At 39.4% G+C, this 19772-nt stretch overlaps 1 protein-coding gene across 2 annotated transcripts in view; it reads left to right on the top strand.

Annotated features, from left to right (window-relative positions):
- Positions 1-16151, top strand: part of LOC121951385 (oxysterol-binding protein-related protein 1-like) — a 34919-nt gene extending 18768 nt beyond the window's left edge. For both annotated transcript variants that reach the window (XM_088085542.1, XM_042497685.2), the window contains exons 16-28: positions 422-590; positions 3571-3763; positions 6477-6552; positions 8351-8485; positions 8773-8870; positions 9004-9186; positions 9286-9393; positions 9684-9773; positions 10025-10151; positions 10242-10358; positions 11743-11866; positions 11978-12068; positions 14542-16151. In XM_088085542.1, coding sequence (XP_087941668.1) covers positions 422-590; positions 3571-3763; positions 6477-6552; positions 8351-8485; positions 8773-8870; positions 9004-9186; positions 9286-9393; positions 9684-9773; positions 10025-10151; positions 10242-10358; positions 11743-11866; positions 11978-12068; positions 14542-14644 — 1614 coding nt within the window. In that variant the 3' untranslated portion in view covers positions 14645-16151. The remainder of the gene's footprint in view (positions 1-421; positions 591-3570; positions 3764-6476; positions 6553-8350; positions 8486-8772; positions 8871-9003; positions 9187-9285; positions 9394-9683; positions 9774-10024; positions 10152-10241; positions 10359-11742; positions 11867-11977; positions 12069-14541) is intronic.
- Positions 16152-19772: the final 3621 nt, after the last annotated feature.

Below are 19772 nucleotides of genomic sequence, written 5' to 3'. Positions count from 1 at the left end.
GTAAGTTTTCTTTCTTGTCTTAAGTTAATAAAGGATACACAAAAGCAGCATCAGACAATAGGAAACACTGATCTTGCCTGTCCCACAGTGGCCTGGCTCAGGTTGCCCTGAAGAGACACTCAATCCCAGGCTACAGAGCTGCCAGAGACTGGGGTATTTGGTTCCGACTGGAGGAAACCAGATATGTGGGCAGGGTTAGAACAATGACCTGCCATCAGAACCACAAAGACACACTCGCTGTGGCAGCTACAGAAGCAGATCATTACCCTCATATCAGTCAAACCATCAGTAAATCTCAGATTTGCTAGATTTTCCATTCTGTCTTTATGGTCAATCTCAGTATACATGAGAAAACTGTCTTCATTAATTAAACCTTGTCTCTGCTGTATGTTTTACACGTCTTATTGTCCTGTGTTTGCAGGTGTGGAGCTTGAAGTTAGAGCAGGAGGTGGAGAAGAACAAAGCTCTTACAGAGGCTCTGCAGACTTTGGCAACAGAACACCACGAACTCAAGCAGTCCCTGTGTGGGAGAAGCAGGTCGTCTAGCCTCAGTACCCTCACTGGAGATGACTTCTATGATGCTGTATCAGGTCAGCATGCTCTAGGTGGAGGATTAGTGAAGTAATCAAGAAGTTGATACTACAGGGGTTACACAAGAATAGTGCAATACATGTTTTCATACACTGTCTTGGCCAGGTTGTAATTAGACAAATTAGGACTAATTGGGAATTATCTGAAGCATTTTCTTCCTGGGCAAGTCCCTGCTTTCACTAATGTTGCAGTTAAAATAATACTGAGCGACACTGCTGCAGCTGTCAGTGGCAAAACAGGAGCTGTGTAACCTCTTGGTGCATTTGTGCATTGTCTATTAACATTCACTAAAAGTGCTTGGTTTTGCAGCTGACATGTTCATATCATTATGATAAGTTTCTGACTTTACTGAATAAAATCACTACAGAGACAGACCTTTTTTTGAAAGAGCAATATGTTTTTTGTTTAACCAGGAACAGCCGTGGGGTGCTATAGGCAAAACCATCACACTCAATTTAAATAAACAGTAATTTTAGTGTATATTGTGTCAGCATATATTCACATTTAGCTGGGTTTATTTCAGCCAAGCTGGAGTTGGTAATTGTTGGAACAATAAAAAGACAACCACAATGTTTTTTGTTGGTTTTATTTTATTTTTTATGTTGTTTTTGAATGAAGTATGTGTTACAATGATAAAATTGCTGTTTATATGAACAAAGTCTGCTGAGTTTGGCAATGGTGTGTCTGGCCTTTTCTGGTGCAACAGAAAGGACTCCTGCTCTTAAACTGAAAGGTCTATCTCTGAAGAGATCATTGCCATATTGTTTTCAGACACTCATAATAACAATCTGACCCTGTCAGTGACAAAAACAAGCACTTTTAGCGGATGTAAATTGAGGGTGCACAATTGCCCATAACGTTACTGCTAGCTGCAGTGCTCTCTCTTAGTACTGGACCAATTTTGGAAATTATGGTCTCCATCAGTCACTTAGAAACAAAACGTGGAAACATAAGGTCCAATTTGCAAAGTACATAAGTTTACCCTTTAAATGCGCTGTTCATGGAGCCTGTTTGCGTCATCCATGTGTAGGAGCGTGCAGGCAACAACAACGCACATTCCTGCTGTTGGTTTTACACTATTCTGCTGTTTGACAGTTTTTGGCAGTGTGGTAGTGAAGCACAAAGAAGCAGTGAAGAAGATTTAAAGCTTGCAAACATGAATGCAAACGATTCTCAATTTAAAAATAGTGTTGTTAATTTCATATGAGAAAGACATTTATCAGGTTTCCCAGGCCTTAGGGATAAAAAATTAATTGCAAGTAACACTGGATGTGAACGTAACTTTGTTTACAAGAAAGCGACACAGGGCATCTTTATAAGAATCGTATCCTGTATTTACATACTTCCAGCGGTGCATGTTGTTATTGTATCTAACTGCTTCACAGTTTTCAATTGTCACTTCACTTTGAGTATATTAAGCATACTTAAACAATACAGCATTACTGTGTGTGTGTGTGTGTGTGTGTGTGTGTGTGTGTGTGTGTGTGTGTGTGTGTGTGTGTGTGTGTGTGTGTGTGTGTGTGTGTGTGTGCGTGCGTGTGCATGCGCTGCATGTGCGTGCGCGCATGCGTGCATGCCCAATGACATTCCTTTGGCACTCTGTCTATCTCAGAGATTGTCCAGACATTGATGCCAATGTCCTCTTCTCTTATGCTGAAGGGTAATTAGATAGTGACTAGCCTGATGCCCTGACAGCTTCAATTCATCAGTAGTTAAAAGAGTTTATTTGACAGTGTTTTCTGCTCTGTGTGTTAACGATGTACAGTACAGTACAGTTTACAGTGGTAAACTGAACTGTACAAAGTTTGCTTCTTTGTATACACAAAACCCTCGCCATGATGATTATTTACACAAGACTTCCTTCTACAACATGGTAGTGCACTATGGGCCAATCTTTCTCAGGAATCACTGCATAATTCAGAGATAGCTCTGAGATATCTACTAGCCAGAGACACTCTGCCCATAGGCTCTTAACTGTGCGCAGCATATACATGAGAGTTTTCACATGCTGAGGCGGGTGTGTTAAACCCAGTCATGTGCTTTTGTTTGTATAGAGGATGCTTATGAATAGGGGTTGGCCATATGGCCTTAACTTTATACCAGGATATTTTAGGGTATTATTGCAATAATGATACTCTTGATGATGTAACTAATGTAAATAATGAAAAATATATTTTTTCATTAATTTCAAGAACATATATCTGCAACAAAAAAAGTGTTATATTTTTATACGTCACAGTTTGCCTTCAGTTATATTACTAATTCATTTGGCTGTTCATAAAACATTTGGGACTCCCAGGCCTAACAATGCCACTGATTCCATAGTACTCAAGTCCATCCCCTTTTTGGAAGTCAACTCCTCCACCATGGAGACTGTAGCAATTTGATTTCATCTATGCTTGTTGTTGCTGTGCCTAACAGTATCTCATAACACCAGCAAGTCGAGATATTTCCATTATCGCCACATAACTTTTTCTGATATTAAAATGATACCATTATTATGTTGAATTATATGATATGTAACACCTTTACTTATGAAGCTGTGTTGAATTTGCTGCCACCTTAAACTCTATACACAGTGCGTTTTTCTGTATGCAAGTACTCACAATAAGCTCTAATAACTCAGTCTAGCATATAAAGTCCTCCATCATACTGTACACACACTATTCTCCACCTCTCTTTGTGTAGAGTATGGACAGTACCTGTAATGTCATTGACGGGGGAGGAGTAGCATCCAGCAAGCACAGAGCAAACAATGTTGGAGGAAATGAAGCCTCTGTGTGGCCTCTCATTGGAACACAATCCTCAGGTGGGGTTAGGCAGGCAGCAGGGAGGGGGAAGTTAGAGAGGAACTGGAGCACAAGTGCTTATTTGCGGAAAGTTCCGGCTGCAGCTTTGTGAGCAGGTCACTTTAACCTGTATGTTCCTGTACGAGTGTTTGGCATGACCTGGCATCTGCCCCCTCTCATCATCCCACAGAGTCGGAGTCGGAGCTCTCGGTGAGCGGCTTCCTGTCTGTGGCCAGTCACTCCTGTGAAGAGGACGAGGGGAGAGACACCCCCTTTCTCAGCAGCCTTCGCCATCCCAGCGCACTCAGGGGGCCTACCGGAATGTCGGGGGAAGGTAACCATGGCAACCAACCCACCCAGCACAATGGAGTCAAGAAGCACAGGTGGGACATGCTCCAGTTATGATGTCATGCTTGTTTGTTGGCGCAAACGATGGAAAAAGGACGAGTGGAAATGTAACATCAGCCATGCTGAGTGTTCATTAGACAGCCTGTTCACTGTTTATTATGTGCAACGCTTCGCTTATCAAAATTATCACAGCTGGCAGGATTCAGTAATATTTTACTTGTCATAGCTGAGCATTTAAAATAAACATTGTGCACGTGACATTTTAGTATGCTTGCCTGGTGACAGGTTGCAGACCTCAGTTGGCAATAAGATAGGCCAGTAAAAGGTAGAGTTGGTGTAATGGGATACCATCTTTCCATGCCGGTCTGTTTCTGTAGTCAGGTGTTTTTGTTTGAGCACCCAATCCACAGAGAATAGCCTGTTTTGTTTTTCCTGACAGATCCAACTCTCAAGCGAATAATCAGCATAGCGCTCTGTGGTCGTGAGTTGTTGGGTTTTTTTCAGTGAACATCTGACAATCTCTTTCATTTCCGTGGATGCTGATTCTGGCTTGGCCTCTCTTCCTTAATCCAACAAGTGATCCATGAATAATTCAGCATGTGCTGGCTCAAAGCAGGAGTTGGAGGAAAGGGGACTGGCTGGCTGGCTAGCTCTGTGTGCGTATGTGTAGGCTTGTGTGTGTGTGTTGTGCATTAAAGATTTATGGGGTTTTTGTTTATTTGGAATTACTCCTGTCATTCAAAGATGCATATATGCCTGGGTGCCTGTAGATAGGCCTAGGTGTAGTTAACATTTCTCTCACTCTTTACATTTATATCATGGCACCTCACCATAAATTCTCTCTAAAAAAAAAAAAAGAGAGAATCTTTGACTTAAAGGTCCAGTATGTAGGATTTAGAGGTATCTAATAGTTGAAATGGTGTGTAATATTAAGAACTATATTTTCATTAGTGAATATTCACCTGAAAATAGGAATTGCTTTGTTTTAGTTAACTTAGAATGAGCCATTTATATCTACATACAGAGCAGGTCCTCTTTCGCAGAGTCTGCCGTGTTGCTCTACAGTAGCCCAGAACAGACAAACACTGACTCTACAGTAGCCCAGAACAGACAAACACTGACAAACACTGACACTGACTCTCCTACATGCTTGGCACAGGGAGTAACGTCAGTTCTGCAACCTCACCACTTGATGCCACTAAAACGTATATACTAGCCCTTTAATACCGCAATTCTCCAGCAGTGTAGATGTCATATTTTTATGTTTGCAATAATAATGATTTTAAGACTGCTGGATAACGCAGTTTATATTTTAGAAAAACTGAAACATGAAATTGAGGATTTCTGTCCATATTCCCATCTAAGTGGATAAACTTTGTTGGTAAATATGGATTTTGTGCTTAACAACTACACGTGCCATGAATCTTTAGACATGTACAAGTACAGTAATAGATACATTTTTGACAAATATCTTAATATTAATATTGTAACAGTATTTCATGGTTGACTGTTGGTGCTTTTAAAAATATCTACAAAATGGATTTTTTTTTCAAAATATTCAGTAGTAATGTGGATAAAATGACTAAGTTGTTAAGGTAAAAAAAATAGAACAGCTACAACAGTCTGGAAAGTTCAGAAAATTACATCACATTAGTGCAATGCAGCCTTTAAAACACAATGCTAATGATAGCTGAAATCTAAGATGATATCTAATCTCATATTACGATATTGTTATGAAATCAATATATTGCCAGGCTCTTATCTCATTATAAAGTTTCAGTCCAATGAAAGATATCCTCCTTGTAAAACTAAATTTTGGGGCTCAGGCTTGTGGAACTAGGCCATAAGTATAGCATGCCATGCATCACTGCGCTGCTCATCCTACAGATGGAGCAACACCCCCACCCCCTGCCTCTCTGTTTATTTAGCTGAAGTAATGGCTTTTATTTGTGTAGTTGCTTCAGTACTCAAATTTAAACAAGGACACCATCTGCCTTCAGCAGGCATACCTGTCAAAGTCCACAAACTACAGTTGTTAGCAAGGTTGTAAGGTGAACTCAGTCATAAAACAGACTAGGTTTAGTCAAGCAGCAAAGGTAGAGTTTGAGAGGGAGTAGGAAAGTATCTGCCTGTGTAAAACTGAAGACAAAAGACAGTCCAGTCATAACTCAATGAGAAGGGTTTTTGAGTCAAGCTTCATATGCAAAATTACTAATTTAAAGAGTGCATCTTATTACCAGTCTTGAAAACCAACACACACAAACACCAACATGGTCGAACATCCATTCATGGGTATTGCATGAGGCTTCACCCAACAAACTAAAGGCTCATTAACTCAAAGGTGTCAGATGACTTTGTTCCCAAATGGTGATTCATGCTATGTTTTCTATTCTGCAGCTTTTAAATGGTATAAGCCCTTGGCATGCAGTAGACAATAATTGTTTTAATGTGTGGTTTTTCCAATACTTGTAGGTACTGGATTTGTGCTCAGTGCCATATTGGAGAGGTAAATCAGTTTAAGTGTTAAGGAGACCAGATGACGTGCCCTCAGGCATCAGTGTTTATCCGCTATAAATTGCAGACCTGACGCAAAACAAACAATCAAATGATTTCACCTTTGAGAAAGTTTAAAATGTGTATACATGCCAGTGGATATTTTTGCATTTATTTGGGTGCTAATGGAAATAATTTTTATTATTGTAATTCTCTCTCATTGTTTCCCCCTCACCTTATACTGCTGCCCCACAGAACATCTTTACCGGCTCCCATGTTCTCCAGGAATGATGTCAGCATCTGGAGTATCCTGAAAAAATGCATTGGCATGGTGAGATGAGACTATTCTCAGACAGATTCGTTCTTTATTTATTGTGCCTTGAGTAATCATTTGGGGAAAATGAAAGTTGACATGCAATATGGTGGGTTTGTTGAAGACTTAAAGTTAGTTAATTTTTATAAATTAGTTTTTGTACTTCCTCCTCAACTTAGGTTTTAGGAATATAGTCATTAATATCAGTGTCTTGGAGTCCTTAGGGATCTCAGTCCTCACTCAGCCCCTGCCTGGATTTAATTACATTTAATAATGTCTATTAATGTTTTATTCCCCAATTAAGTGTGGCTAATGATTCACGCTTACACAGTTCAGTAGGCAGACATAGATATACAGTCACACATGAGATATGCATAAGTTGCTTTGAAGAGTGCATTCGTGTATTTGTTGGATTATAATAATGTTAATTATTATAATGTCTTTTTTCACTACACCTTTTTTCATATGTTGTAAACCACCGCATTACATATGTTTTTGCATGTCAGCATGAATGTTGGAAAAGATGGAAAAATACATTAAATTGAGCTGTGACAGTTGAGAATGATTACACCAGTATACATAAATCCATTAGGTTGAATGCACCCAGAGATAAAGGTCCTAGTGCAAAGGGTGCTCAGTGGCGTGGTGAAATTCACTGTGGCAATAAGGTGCCAATGGACTGGTTCAACTTTGAAGTCAACAGCCGATTGAAAAGGTTAAATGCACCAAAAGAAGTGGAGGATCCAAAGAACGGTCATGATTGGCCGAGAATTGTGGGTTCGAATTCACCGTTGCCAGTACCTGTAGTGGTTCAAAGGGCCATGCAGTAGCGGGATCTGGCGGGGTTTATGTTGACCATTTTTCAAAATGGCTGCCAGCTGTTGGTTAAACTTTCCTGTGGAAAACATAAAACATACAGAAGCAAAATAGAGAAAACAAAATAATGAAAAACACTAACATGAATAGAACTTATAGAGATACAAGAACAGAATGCAAAAGCAATAATACATCGCCTTGAGGGAATTTCTTCAAATTTGGCACAAACATCTATTTGGACTGAAGGATGAACTGATAAAATTTTGGTGGTCATAGACCAAAGGTCAGGGTTACTGTTACCTTTTCTATCTTATTCTTGAGACTTTTTCATGACATAAGATACTTTGACTTTTGAATAGGTTTTTATGACATACTTTATACTATGACTTTACTTTTTTATAACAATTTATACTATCACTGACACTGGAGAGACATTTGGTTGGATACTGAATTGACAACACTGATCTTGGGTGTCCACATTGAAAATGTGCTGATTATATGGATCTTCGGTGCGGTCAGGGGGAGGATGTGTGTAAAGCATCCATGTTTTCATGGACATGAATGTAAATTGTACTCATAGTCTTTTATGGTTGGATTCCTAAGGTTTAGGCAAAAAGAGTGAGATGGTAAGGGTGAGGATGAAAAAAAAACTTGCACCCTTCACTAACCCCCATTAGCACTGTTAGCTCCGTCAGTACTGTTGCTGTGTTTGCACCATTAGTGCAGCTAGCTCTAGTCTCTCCTTAGCCTTCTGTTTTAAAGGAAACAAGTAGAATCACATCGCACTCTGCTCCCCATTTTATGGGAATTAAACTGTAGCGAAACATGTCATTATTTATACTTGTTAATATTTCCCACAAAGATGGGATTTAGCTCTGTTGTATTAGATTTTAGAGCTGTGCCTAAGAAACGTGAATCATAGAGTAGAAATGTAAAAAGTCTATCCCCCAAATGTCTTTGTTTTCACAGTTTCTTGCATCTTCTCCAACATCTTTTTCAGGAGTTGTCAAAGATTGCCATGCCTGTGATATTTAATGAGCCTCTGAGTTTCCTCCAGCGGTTAACAGAATACATGGAGCACACCTACCTTATCCAGCAGGCCAATGCCACAACAGACTCCGTTGAGAGGATGAAGGTACAACAACGTCCAAGTTTACTTTCTTGAATTAAAAAGAACAATAAATCTAGTAGTGATATGTCATTTGTTACTTCTCATTCAGTGTCCTGTTATTTATTTGATTTAAGTCAAATAATTCTATAGTTACTTTCCAGCCTTTCATTAAATACTGAATACCTGTGTTTAATTTTGTGCTGTCATTGTCTCTTTGCATAAAACAGCAGCATGCTATAATGGGACTCTGTCATTATCTAATTTTGAATTAGTTGTCCATAATTTGGTTATAATGAGTCGATGCTCTGTAGTGTGTTGCAGCATTTGCTGTGTCAGCTGTAGCATCTCAGTGGGAGAGGACCGGGAAACCCTTCAACCCACTGCTGGGGGAGACCTATGAGCTCATCAGGTAAACCAGTGTACTGACAGTACCTTCTAATGCACAAATGTGTTTTATGAACACACTTAAACACATAACATTTTACATTTATTGAAGGTTTATCCCATAATGCAGTACCAAACATGTCCCTGTTTTCCATCAGAGATGATTCAGGATTTAGGTGGGTGTCAGAGCAAGTAAGCCATCACCCTCCGGTCAGTGCCTTTCATGCTGAGGGCCTCAATGAGGATTTTGTCTTCCATGGCTCCATCTACCCCAAACTCAAGTTTTGGGGAAAGAGCATAGAAGCTGAGCCCAAAGGAGTCATGACGCTGGAGCTGCCCAAGTAAGTGCATACTCTAAACTTCTTTGCAAGTCTGATTTGATTTCCTTTTGAAGATGTGTCTTCCTTTGTGTTTACCTTTATTCTCCTTTGCCTCTGCAGGTATAATGAAGCCTACACCTGGACAAACCCCACCTGCTGTGTCCACAACATCATTGTTGGTCAGCTTTGGATTGAACAGTACGGCAGCGTGGAAGTGATCAATCACAAGTAACAGAAATTGCCTTCTCTTTGTTTCTACTCTGTGTCTGTTTGTCTGCAAATGCATTCTCGCCTGGTTAATTTGCATGCACAGAGACTTGGGTGCGTGAATTTCTATCTTTCCGTGCTCTGCAGTGGGGTGTTGATCTACTTTGAGATTCAGTTTATTGATCATGGGAGCAGAACTGGGACAGTTGCCATTAGAATAGAAGAGCAGGATAATTAATGTTTGAAAGGCTCAGCTCGCAGAAGGAGAATAGTGAAAGAGAATTAGTAAAGAGTCTGTCATTCTGTGGCAGGACCGGAGAGAGATGCAGCATGACGTTCAAGCCCTGTGGCCTCTTTGGAAAAGAGCTACATAAAGTGGAAGGATACATCCTTGATAAAAGGTATCTTTTTCATTTTATTACCATTTTTTTTATTACTCATCTGATGTTTGAAGGGGAAATAAACAAGTTTCTTTCTTTACCTAATCATTTTGAAGTGTATGTTGATTGCGTAATGTAATGGCTATGGAATAACCGATTGGTTTGCCACATGCCTTATTTTCTCTATGCATTCTGATTATAGATCAAATACCAAAGGCTTTTAAAAGCTGTGTTTTATTAACAGTTGTTCTTGTATGTATGTATGTTTGCAGCAAAAAAAAACTGTGTGCAATATATGGCAAATGGACTGAATGCCTTTACACAGTAGACCCTGCTGCCTTCGATGCCCACAAAAAAAGTGACAAGAAGAATTCAGATGAAAAAAAGGGCAATAAACAGGTATTATATTTTGCTGCTTTCAAAGTCACCTGTGTCCTGCCTCCCTTTAGTTCAGATTTAACCTCTGTTTGTGTATCTCTGTGGCCCCAGAGCAGTGTGGATGAGGAGCCAGAGGAGATGCCTCCACCTGATGCTGAGACAGTGCAGGTCATCCCAGGTAGTGAGCTCATCTGGAAGATAACGCCACGACCAGACAACTCAGCCAAGGTATGAGAGGACAACGGGGGTGGAAGAAGAATAATAAAGAATAAGGGCTGCTATGAAGTCCTTTCTTTATGCTGCCTTTGCAGTATTACACAGAACTAAACAATGGTGGCTTCATGCCACTCCAGTGTGTGATTTTATACAGCATCACTCAAGCAAAAAGTTTGAAAATTAACACATCTGCCAGCAGTGTGATTTATAACATATAATGTGCACTTGCAGCCCTTTCTAAATAATAACAATGGCATAATCCTTGGCAATGACAATCATTTACCATCCCTGTTATATGGCAACTGAACTCGCTCTCTGCTCGCAGGGTAAGGAGCTCCCAAACTTTAGCGTTATTTTTGTTTGCTATTATTCCTCTTTAAAGGTAGCTGCTAGCTGCCTTTTAAATCTCCTGCAGTGGGTAGCACGCATAACATGCCATGCAAACGTCACACCTATCCTGCCCCATAGTCCGGACCTACTGGCAGTCCCTTAAAAGCAGATCTCATTTTGGTGCTGTTACTATCTACTTGTGTTGAACGCCGAGTTTTTTTATGCTGCCACATGATCATAACATAATCACTCATATACAGATGAGGCATTAAAAAAACAAATGAAAAATACTGCGATTAAAGACAACAACAACAAAAACATTATCAGTGAATAAAAAACAAATTACATGACACAAAACCGCTGACATGGCGGACACACTATGTAGTGCACTATATCCATGATAGGGAACGGTTTTGAACACAGCTACAGAATTAGCTAGTGTGTAAAAAAAACAACAATGGCAGAAGCTCCGGGAAAATTACCGTTATCTCCGTCACAAGCTGCAAAACTAGAATAAATATTGGTGTGACTTTTCAACGCTGGAGACAGCTCTTGGGGAGTAAGAAGATATAGTTTGATGCAGAACTCGCAACATTTCTTTCAGACTAGTAAGTAACATCTAATGTTGGCTATTTACCAAAAACATATTTTTAGTGTAACTAATAATAACATAAACTGTAGACTTACAGATCACGATAAACTTTCCAAATGGCGCGTTTTGACTGTTTTCTTTTTACTGTTGCTAAAACAGAGCTAAAAATAAGCTACAAAGTAAATTATGCAAACACCACACGTGAAGATCCTAAGATGGCAGCCTAATTTTGACCAGCTGTATTCTTGCACTTCTGTCAGTCATGAGCTGCCTTTATGAATAATGACTGTTAACTGCGCTTGTATGGTCACAGTAGTAGGCCAACATTTAAAGGGTGAAATCCGCCCCATTCCGTTGGACAGGATAGCTAGAAATTACAAATAGCTCCTTTAAGATGAGGTATTTTGTTACTACTTTGCTTCTAGTCCTCTATGACAATTAATTTTTTTGTTAATTTAATTCTCTTTTTGTCAGTTCTATGCATTCTCCACATTCGCCATGCACCTAAATGAGCATGAGAAGAGCATGGAGGGAGTTATTCCCCCAACAGACAGTCGCCTCAGACCTGACATTCGCGCCATGGAGAATGGTGACATAGGTACTGTGTATGACCTGAATTTTAGTCTCCATTATGTCACACCACCTTAGATACCATGCTTAGACACCACTGCTGGTGTTATTCAAGTTCCTGTATCCATGTCTTTCCTAGATTTGGCAAGTGCAGAGAAGAAGAGACTTGAGGAGAAACAGAGAATGGCGCGGAAAAATCGCAGCAAAACAAGCGATGAATGGAAAACAAGGTTAGTAGCTGTGTAGCGATGTATTGTTAGTGCCACATTGCTGATTTGTTTAACTAAATGCCTCCCTGTTCTCTTGTGTAACCGACTATGTCATCTCCCTTCTTGTAAATGAAAAGGAATGCTGCACTTGGCCCAAGGTTTGATTCAGAGCTTGCTTACTTCTTGTTGTGTCCTCTGGTGTGAAGTGCTGCACTACACCACCCTCCTCAGGACAAAATGCACAATTACAACTGTGTGTCATTGAATGCATTTGTCAAGACACTGTTGTTTGATACTGGACATTTACACCTAATCCCAATGTCCCCCTAAGACTTTGAACCTTGAACCCTCAGGGACTTAACTGAGGTGACCTGATAAATGTAGGCAAAGGTTCAAAATGTTATATATGATGTTGAGTTTGAGTTTATTTATTCATGCTCACAGTTAAAAATTAAATAAAAGCAGAATTTACAAAGTGCATCATATGAAAAAAGGAGAAATTAATGCTCACACACACATGCGCACACACACAAGTTACACAAGCACACACACACAAAAAAAAACTATAAAAAAACAATGGCATGGGTATATATTGTACTGTCCATATTATCGTGAATAGTTGAAGTCTTATTGCAGTGCAGAGGGTTGCTGTCCTTACTCTGCTGGTTCTGGCCCGGAGTTCAGTGTAGGTGTTTCTGTTTCGCAGCACCCGATGGATTTTCTCAGCTCTTTTTTGTTGAAGTAGGTTATGGAGAGGGTGTTGTGTGTCAGTCATATCTTTGATGAGCTGAATGGCAGCCTATTCTTTCCTGCTCTGGAGGGAGTTGTGGCTGGGGGAACTGGCCCCTGGAGATCATTTTGAGGGCCCTTATTTGGACCCTTTCCAGCTGTGCTCCCTGCTTCTTGTTGCATCCTACCAGGAGGACACTCCCATACTCCAGACATGGCCTGACCAAGGTGGTGTAGATGGTAACAAGGTCCCCACAGGGTAGGTCATGTCTGGCTTGGACAGTCAGGAAGTGCAGGTGTTTTGATGCTTTTCTCACTGCCTCCTCTATGTGGGTGCTGCTGCTGAGATCAGAGTCCAGGTGGAAACCCAGATATTTGGTAGTGGTTACAAAGGGGACTTCCTGTCCTCCCAAGAAGAGAGGGGCAGGTTGGGGTGGGTTTCTGGCGAAAAGGATTCTCAGCTCCACAGATTTTTTTCCATTTAACAGCATGTTATTGGATGTAGCCCACTTTTCCAGCTGCTCAGCCTCTATCGCCATGGATGTGTCCCTGTCGATGTCAGTCAAGGGTATGGCCTGAGACAGGCCCACATCTTCAGCATAACCCGTACCCAGTGTGTTCTGGACCCATAGGAGTGGGCCAACACTTAGTGGCAACCTATCAGGTTACCCTGAAGATGCCATAAATTTTACATTTGGCCCAATTGTGGGTTTGGGATTTTTATTTATTTTACCTTTTTCCAATGATAAGGTTCTGTAAGGAGTTGATCCTTGATTTGAACATCCACCAGGTTCTTGCCTTACAGAGTGGGTGAGAGGTAATTGCCACATAACAACTGGTCAATATGATTAAGATGAATGTGTAAGTAATGAATTTGCATGTTTGATTGATGTAAATATGTAAATAATTAATTAATATTTTTTATAGATATTATATCAGTAATGGCTTTATATATTTTGTATAACAAAGATGAAAGGTAAATACATTAAGAGCAGTTTAGGAAAATTAATTGCATTACAGGTTTGGATCAGTAAGGAAGCTGGTTGAATAATCTATGGAGAAGGGTTGGGATTAAATAAATTTGTACTTCTTCTCACTCTTTTTTGAATATGTAAACCAAGTCATCAAGTGTTTGAAAATTTCTTTTGCTTTCTGCTTTTCCTTGCCTGTGAATATTACTTTTCTGTTTCCTCTTGTTTGTATGATCATTTTTCTTTTTTTACATGTTTGAAATGAATTTCCAAATCAAATCAAAATCAAATAATAATTTTATTCACTTTCGTCAAAACAGCATTATTAAGCAAAATCATTGATTGAAGCACTAATTTTGTTATTTAGCCCATGCTTGCAATTCTCATATTTCATTTTTTTATAGACCATTTTAGGTCTTTAATTTTAAAGTTGTTTTCTGTGTAAATGTAACATCCCAGGCTGAAAGCCCATGTGCCACTCACCTTGTTTACCATTATTTGTTAAACGCTTCCAGTCTACCCCTTGTAACCCTTTGTTTTTACACCTCGACACTATTAATTTCTTCATGAAAGGTATGCAGAAATGGAGAATTGGGGAATTGTGCATAAAATGCTCAAAATGTCAACAGGATTGGGATTGGGATTAGGCCTTAGTTTGAACAAGACTAGCAACATTTTTGCCATGAATTAATGTTGTGCCTTTTTGTGTGTTTTGTCTGTGATTCTTTTATATCTTTGTTATCCCAAAGTACTGCACTCATATTAATAAGATCTTTCCATTGTTAACTCTGCAGGTGGTTTCAGCAAGGACCCAACCCTCACAACAAAGCTCAGGACTGGCTCTACTTGAAAGGCTACTGGGACAGGAACTACACTCACCTGCCTGACATCTACTAATAAGTAAAAACACAAATATACATGGAGATCTGCTTTTACCACCTTTTGGACTTTATCTGCTGTATTAGGGTTTGTCCGAGGGCTCCCTAGCACATGCAACAATGTCACGGAGTTGGTACGGACCAGCAGGTAGTGAAGAAATGTTTTGAATAAGTCAGAAGGCAGCAAAGCACTGAATGAACCCAGAAGCATATAGTCTTTAATAGGTGTGTGTGAACAATGAAGCACAAAAACTCTTTTGCTTATTTTTCGTGGTTCTTGACCATTAAAGTATGGTATAGGCATGTCTTGGAAAAACTAGAATGTATTTTAGAAATATTTATATACATATTTAGATGGAGTGTTTAAAAGTCAACCTTGGTTTTGTTGTTGGTATTTTCCCCATAATTCCTGCAGGGGTGAAAACATTTTACTCCCTCAGTGCAGAGACATACAATGCAACACAGCGACAAACAGCTACAACATGCATGATGCATCCTGAGCTGATTGATTATAAATTCATCTCTGACACTGATTCTACTAGTCCATGCATGCTTATAATTTATAGTATCCATGCACAAGTAGAATCAATGTCGTACAGAACATCAGGGAATTGCCTTGCATAGTCTTTTGCGATAATTTTTGTTGGAAAATGTGATATTAGCATGTGTCTACATGTTCCTCAGCACTAGAAACAAGTGTGTTTGCAGACATTGCACGGGGACCCTATGTGATTGGTTGATCTCACAGGAAATTACAATTATTGGTCAACTTTGCCGAAAAGTTGCGGCGATTGGACACAATTGTAAGGCCACGTAGAAATCACAAGAATTGGTTGATTTTGCTTCAATTATAGCAAGTGCAACATTGAAAAATCCTGGATGGACTGTATAATGCAGTGTTAAGTGGTCAAAGAGAGCATGTGGGAACATTTCCCCTTGTCTCCCCTTTGTAGTAAAATGTGTGATGCATATAATTACTGTTTAAATGTTTAAAATCTGCTTGCTTGCGGAGTCCAAATTTGACTAATCAGTTGTAAAACTGTCTAGATGTTTCTCTGCAAAGATGATGGCAAGGATAATGTAACCATGTCAGGCAAGAATTGAGGCCAGTACCAAAACATTAAAACTTTTGATATAAAAATAAATGTATAAAATACTATTAAACCCTGAACTACGTAATGAATAGATGTGTTTAAAATCTAACAGCATTGCACATATGTCTGCCTGACTCTGTGGACATCGTAGCACTTTTTCCAACTGTACTGAATCAAGAAAACTGGCTCTGCACTTACAGATTTGTGTGTGTAAAAAGTCTTGCCATAGTTGAGTACAATGAGCTATATGCCTGAAATTACAATTATTGCATGTGCATCACTATAACTATGCAAGCCTTACCTCCTCCACAACCAAGCACTGAATATTCTTGTCATGTTGTGGATAGCTGCTATAGGTTTTAGTATTTCTGTTATCACTTGTTTGGGTATCAAAACAATTTCTATTGTTGCTAAATAAAAGCTTAATGTAGATTGAACGTCCTTGGTTTTATGTGATTTACTGTGATTTTTATGCCTCCTCACCGATGATAGCCGAGACTAAAGGCAATATGTTGTCAGGTTGTCCATCCGTACGTATGTCCGGCCATAAACGCAATATCTTAAGAATGCCTTGGGGGAATTTCTTCAAATTTAGGACAAACATCTACTTAGCTCCAGGATGAACTGATTTTATTTTGGTGGTCAAAGGTCAAGGTCACTGTGACCTCATCTTATTCTTGTGACACCTTAAACACCTTAAAGGACTTTCTTAAAATTCGGCACAAACATTCAGTGGGACTTAACAATAAACCGGTTAGATTTTTGTGGTCAAAGGTCAGGGTCACAATCATATATGATGTACACCAAGATGACATGGAATTTATGTGCCCTCTAGTGCCATCTATTGGGTGCTGGAAGTACTACATTTTGTGAAATATCTGCGTGCATTATCCAACTCACAGAAATGAAACAGCAACTTTAGCTGGAGCTCACCAGTACACAGACATACCTTGGGGTGTGAGGGCCCTTTCATCGCTGCTTGCAGCTTTAATTGAGGTCTGGAATTCATGAGGTTGAGACTTTGATCCTTATCCATGGCAGGTGAATTTTAAAATCAGTTGTCCAAAGCAAAGACCTATATTAAATGGCAAACACAGGTGAAGTGTCAGATGCGTTGACTTGATCTGTTAAAACACTTTCTCATAAAGCATGAGAGTGTCAGGAGGTATAGCTCAGTGGGTAAATCAGGTGGTTAGTGTGTCTGAGGTCGGTGGTTCAAGTCTTATGTGGGACAGGTGAATTTTGAAAACTGCTGTCCAAAGCACAGAGCTAAAGGGAACATCGAAAACATGCAAAGTGTCATAAGGTTTGGTTCATTGGGTAAGTCAGGTGGTTAGTATGCTTAAGACTGGTGGTTCAAGTCTCATGTGGGACAGGTGAATTTTGAAGACTGCTGTCCAAAACACAGAGTTAAAGGGAATGTCGAATACATGAAGTTTGGTTGAGAAACAGGAAGAACAATTAAGAGATAGGAAGTTGGGGGGAAAACAGAAAGTTAGGTTAAGAGACAGGAAAGTCAGTCAAGTTACAGGCAGTTGGGTTGTGAGACATGAAGGACAGTCAAGAGACAGGAAGCTTAGGTGAGAAACAGGAAGTTAAGTTGACAGATAAGAAGTTGACTTGAGAGATAGGAAGTTGAGTGGAGTGAGGTAGAGGATGAGAGTATAAGAGGTGAAATAGGAATAAGAACAGGATAAACAGAAGGGTCAGAAAGTGGAAAGTAAGGGGCTGGTTTAGGAAAGTTAGAAAAGTGGCAGACTAGTGAGGTAGGAAAGTCAGGAAAGTTGCTGTGTAGTGAGGTAGGAAAGTCAGGAAAGTTGCTGAGTGGGTAAGGTAGGAAAGTCGGGAACATAGCACGATGCAGCTTAGCGCAAGTCTGAAAAGATGAAAGAAGGGGATGATACATCCCTTAGGTCTTGAATGACAGGTATTAGTCCTAAAACAAATAGTGAATTTTCCGTTTCAGAACCATATGACCCATATATCAGCAAAGCAGACAGATATATCAGCCGATATTTTTATTTATGCCATAAAATATAATTTGGTTGTAGGTTCATACAGTTTAGGCACTGACTGGACACTGGTACTGATATTGCAGAACACATTAAAGCACGTTAAGTTGAATGATATATCGTTTTGGCCAATAAATCAGGTGAAATTGTGCCGAAACAAGTAAAACCAGTATCAGCAAATGTGTATGTCAATATCAAAGAATATCGGTAAAGAAATGTCAAATTGAAATCTGAGGTAATGTAGAAACTGTGATGTAAAAACATACATTGTCATTTATGGATATTGTACTGTTGCATAACCACTGTCTTTGTACCATAACCTCCCGCCACTCCATTTGTTTTTGGCTGGTTTGTTGTTTTTGTTACATTCTATTCGATGATATATCTCGATATGTTATACTATATGGTTTTAAACTGTTTTTTGGACATATATTTTGACATTGTTCGCCATACTATAGCATTGCATTTTTGGTTGTATTTTGTTCACGTTATTTTATGGTGTTTTGTGCTGTTTTTGCAACATTCTATGCTATGGCGTGTGTTGGGCATTTTTTTGACATGCTAAATTATGATGTTTTTGGCCTTTTTTGACATTCATTTCCACTTTGTATGCTATGGCGCTTCTCTGCAAGCTTTTCTATGTCGTTTTTTTAGCCATTTTAGGAGCAGGCAAAATGTGACTTTTTTCAACATACTATACTATTGCCTCTTTTGGCCATTTTTTTGACATGCTAAATTTTGACGTTTTTGGCCTTTTTTGTCCTTTATTTCCGCTTTGTGCGCTATGGCGCGTCTCTACAAGCTATTCTAGGTGGTTTTCAGCTATTTTTAGGAGCGGTCCAAATTTGACTTTTTCGCCATACTATACTATTGCCTCTTTTGGCCATTTTTTTGACATGCTAAATTTTGAAGTTTTGGGCGTTTTTTGTCCTTTATTTCCGCTTTGTGCGCTATGGCGCGTCTCTACAAGCTATTCCAGGTGGTTTTCAGCTATTTTAGGATCGGTCCAAATTTGACTTTTTTCGCCATATTATACTATTGCCTCTTTTGGCCATTTTTTGACATGCTAAATTTTGAAGTTTTTGGCCTTTTTGTCCTTTATTTCCACTTTGTGCACTATGGTGCGTCTCTACAAGCTATTCTAGGTGGTTTTCAGCTATTTTAGGAGCGGTCCAAATTTGACTTTTTTCGCCATACTATACTATTGCCTCTTTTGGCCATTTTTTGACATGCTAAATTTTGAAGTTTTGGCCTTTTTGTCCTTTATTTCCACTTTGTGCACTATTGCGCGTCTCTACAAGCTATTCTAGGTGGTTTTCAGCTATTTTTAGGAGCGGTCCAAATTTGACTTTTTCGCCATACTATACTATTGCCTCTTTTGGCCATTTTTTTGACATGCTAAATTTTTTAATTTTTTGGCCTTTTTTGTCCTTTATTTCCGCTTTGTGCGCTATGGCGCGTCTCTACAAGCTATTCTAGGTGGTTTTCAGCCATTTTTAGGAGCGGTCCAAATTTGACTTTTTCGCCATACTATACTATTGCCCCTTTTTTTGCTATTTTTTTGACATGCTAAATTTTGACGTTTTTGGCCTTTTTTAACCTTTTATTTCCACTTTGTGCACTATGGTGCGTCTCTACAAGCTATTCTAGGTGGTTTTCAGCTATTTTTAGGAGCGGTCCAAATTTGACTTTTTCGCCATACTATACTATTGCCTCTTTTGGCCACTTTTTGACATGCTAAATTTTGACGTTTTGGCCTTTTTTGTCCTTTATTTCCACTTTGTGCACTATGGCTGCGTCTCTACAAGCTATTCTAGGTGGTTTTCAGCCATTTTAGGAGCGGTCCAAATTTGACTTTTTCGCCATACTATACTATTGCCTCTTTTGGCCATTTTTTGACATGCTAAATTTTGAAGTTTTTGGCCTTTTTTGTCCTTTATTTCCACTTTGTGCGCTATGGTGCGTCTCTCCAAGCTATTCTAGGTGGTTTTCAGCTATTTTTAGGAGCGGTCCAAATTTGACTTTTTCGCCATACTATACT

This window comes from Plectropomus leopardus, chromosome 12 (assembly GCF_026936395.1).
Source record: "Plectropomus leopardus strain MGB_pleo_1.0 chromosome 12, ASM2693639v1, whole genome shotgun sequence".
In the NCBI taxonomy this organism is placed as follows: domain Eukaryota; kingdom Metazoa; phylum Chordata; class Actinopteri; order Perciformes; family Serranidae; genus Plectropomus; species Plectropomus leopardus.
This window is presented reverse-complemented; position numbering and strand designations above follow the sequence as displayed.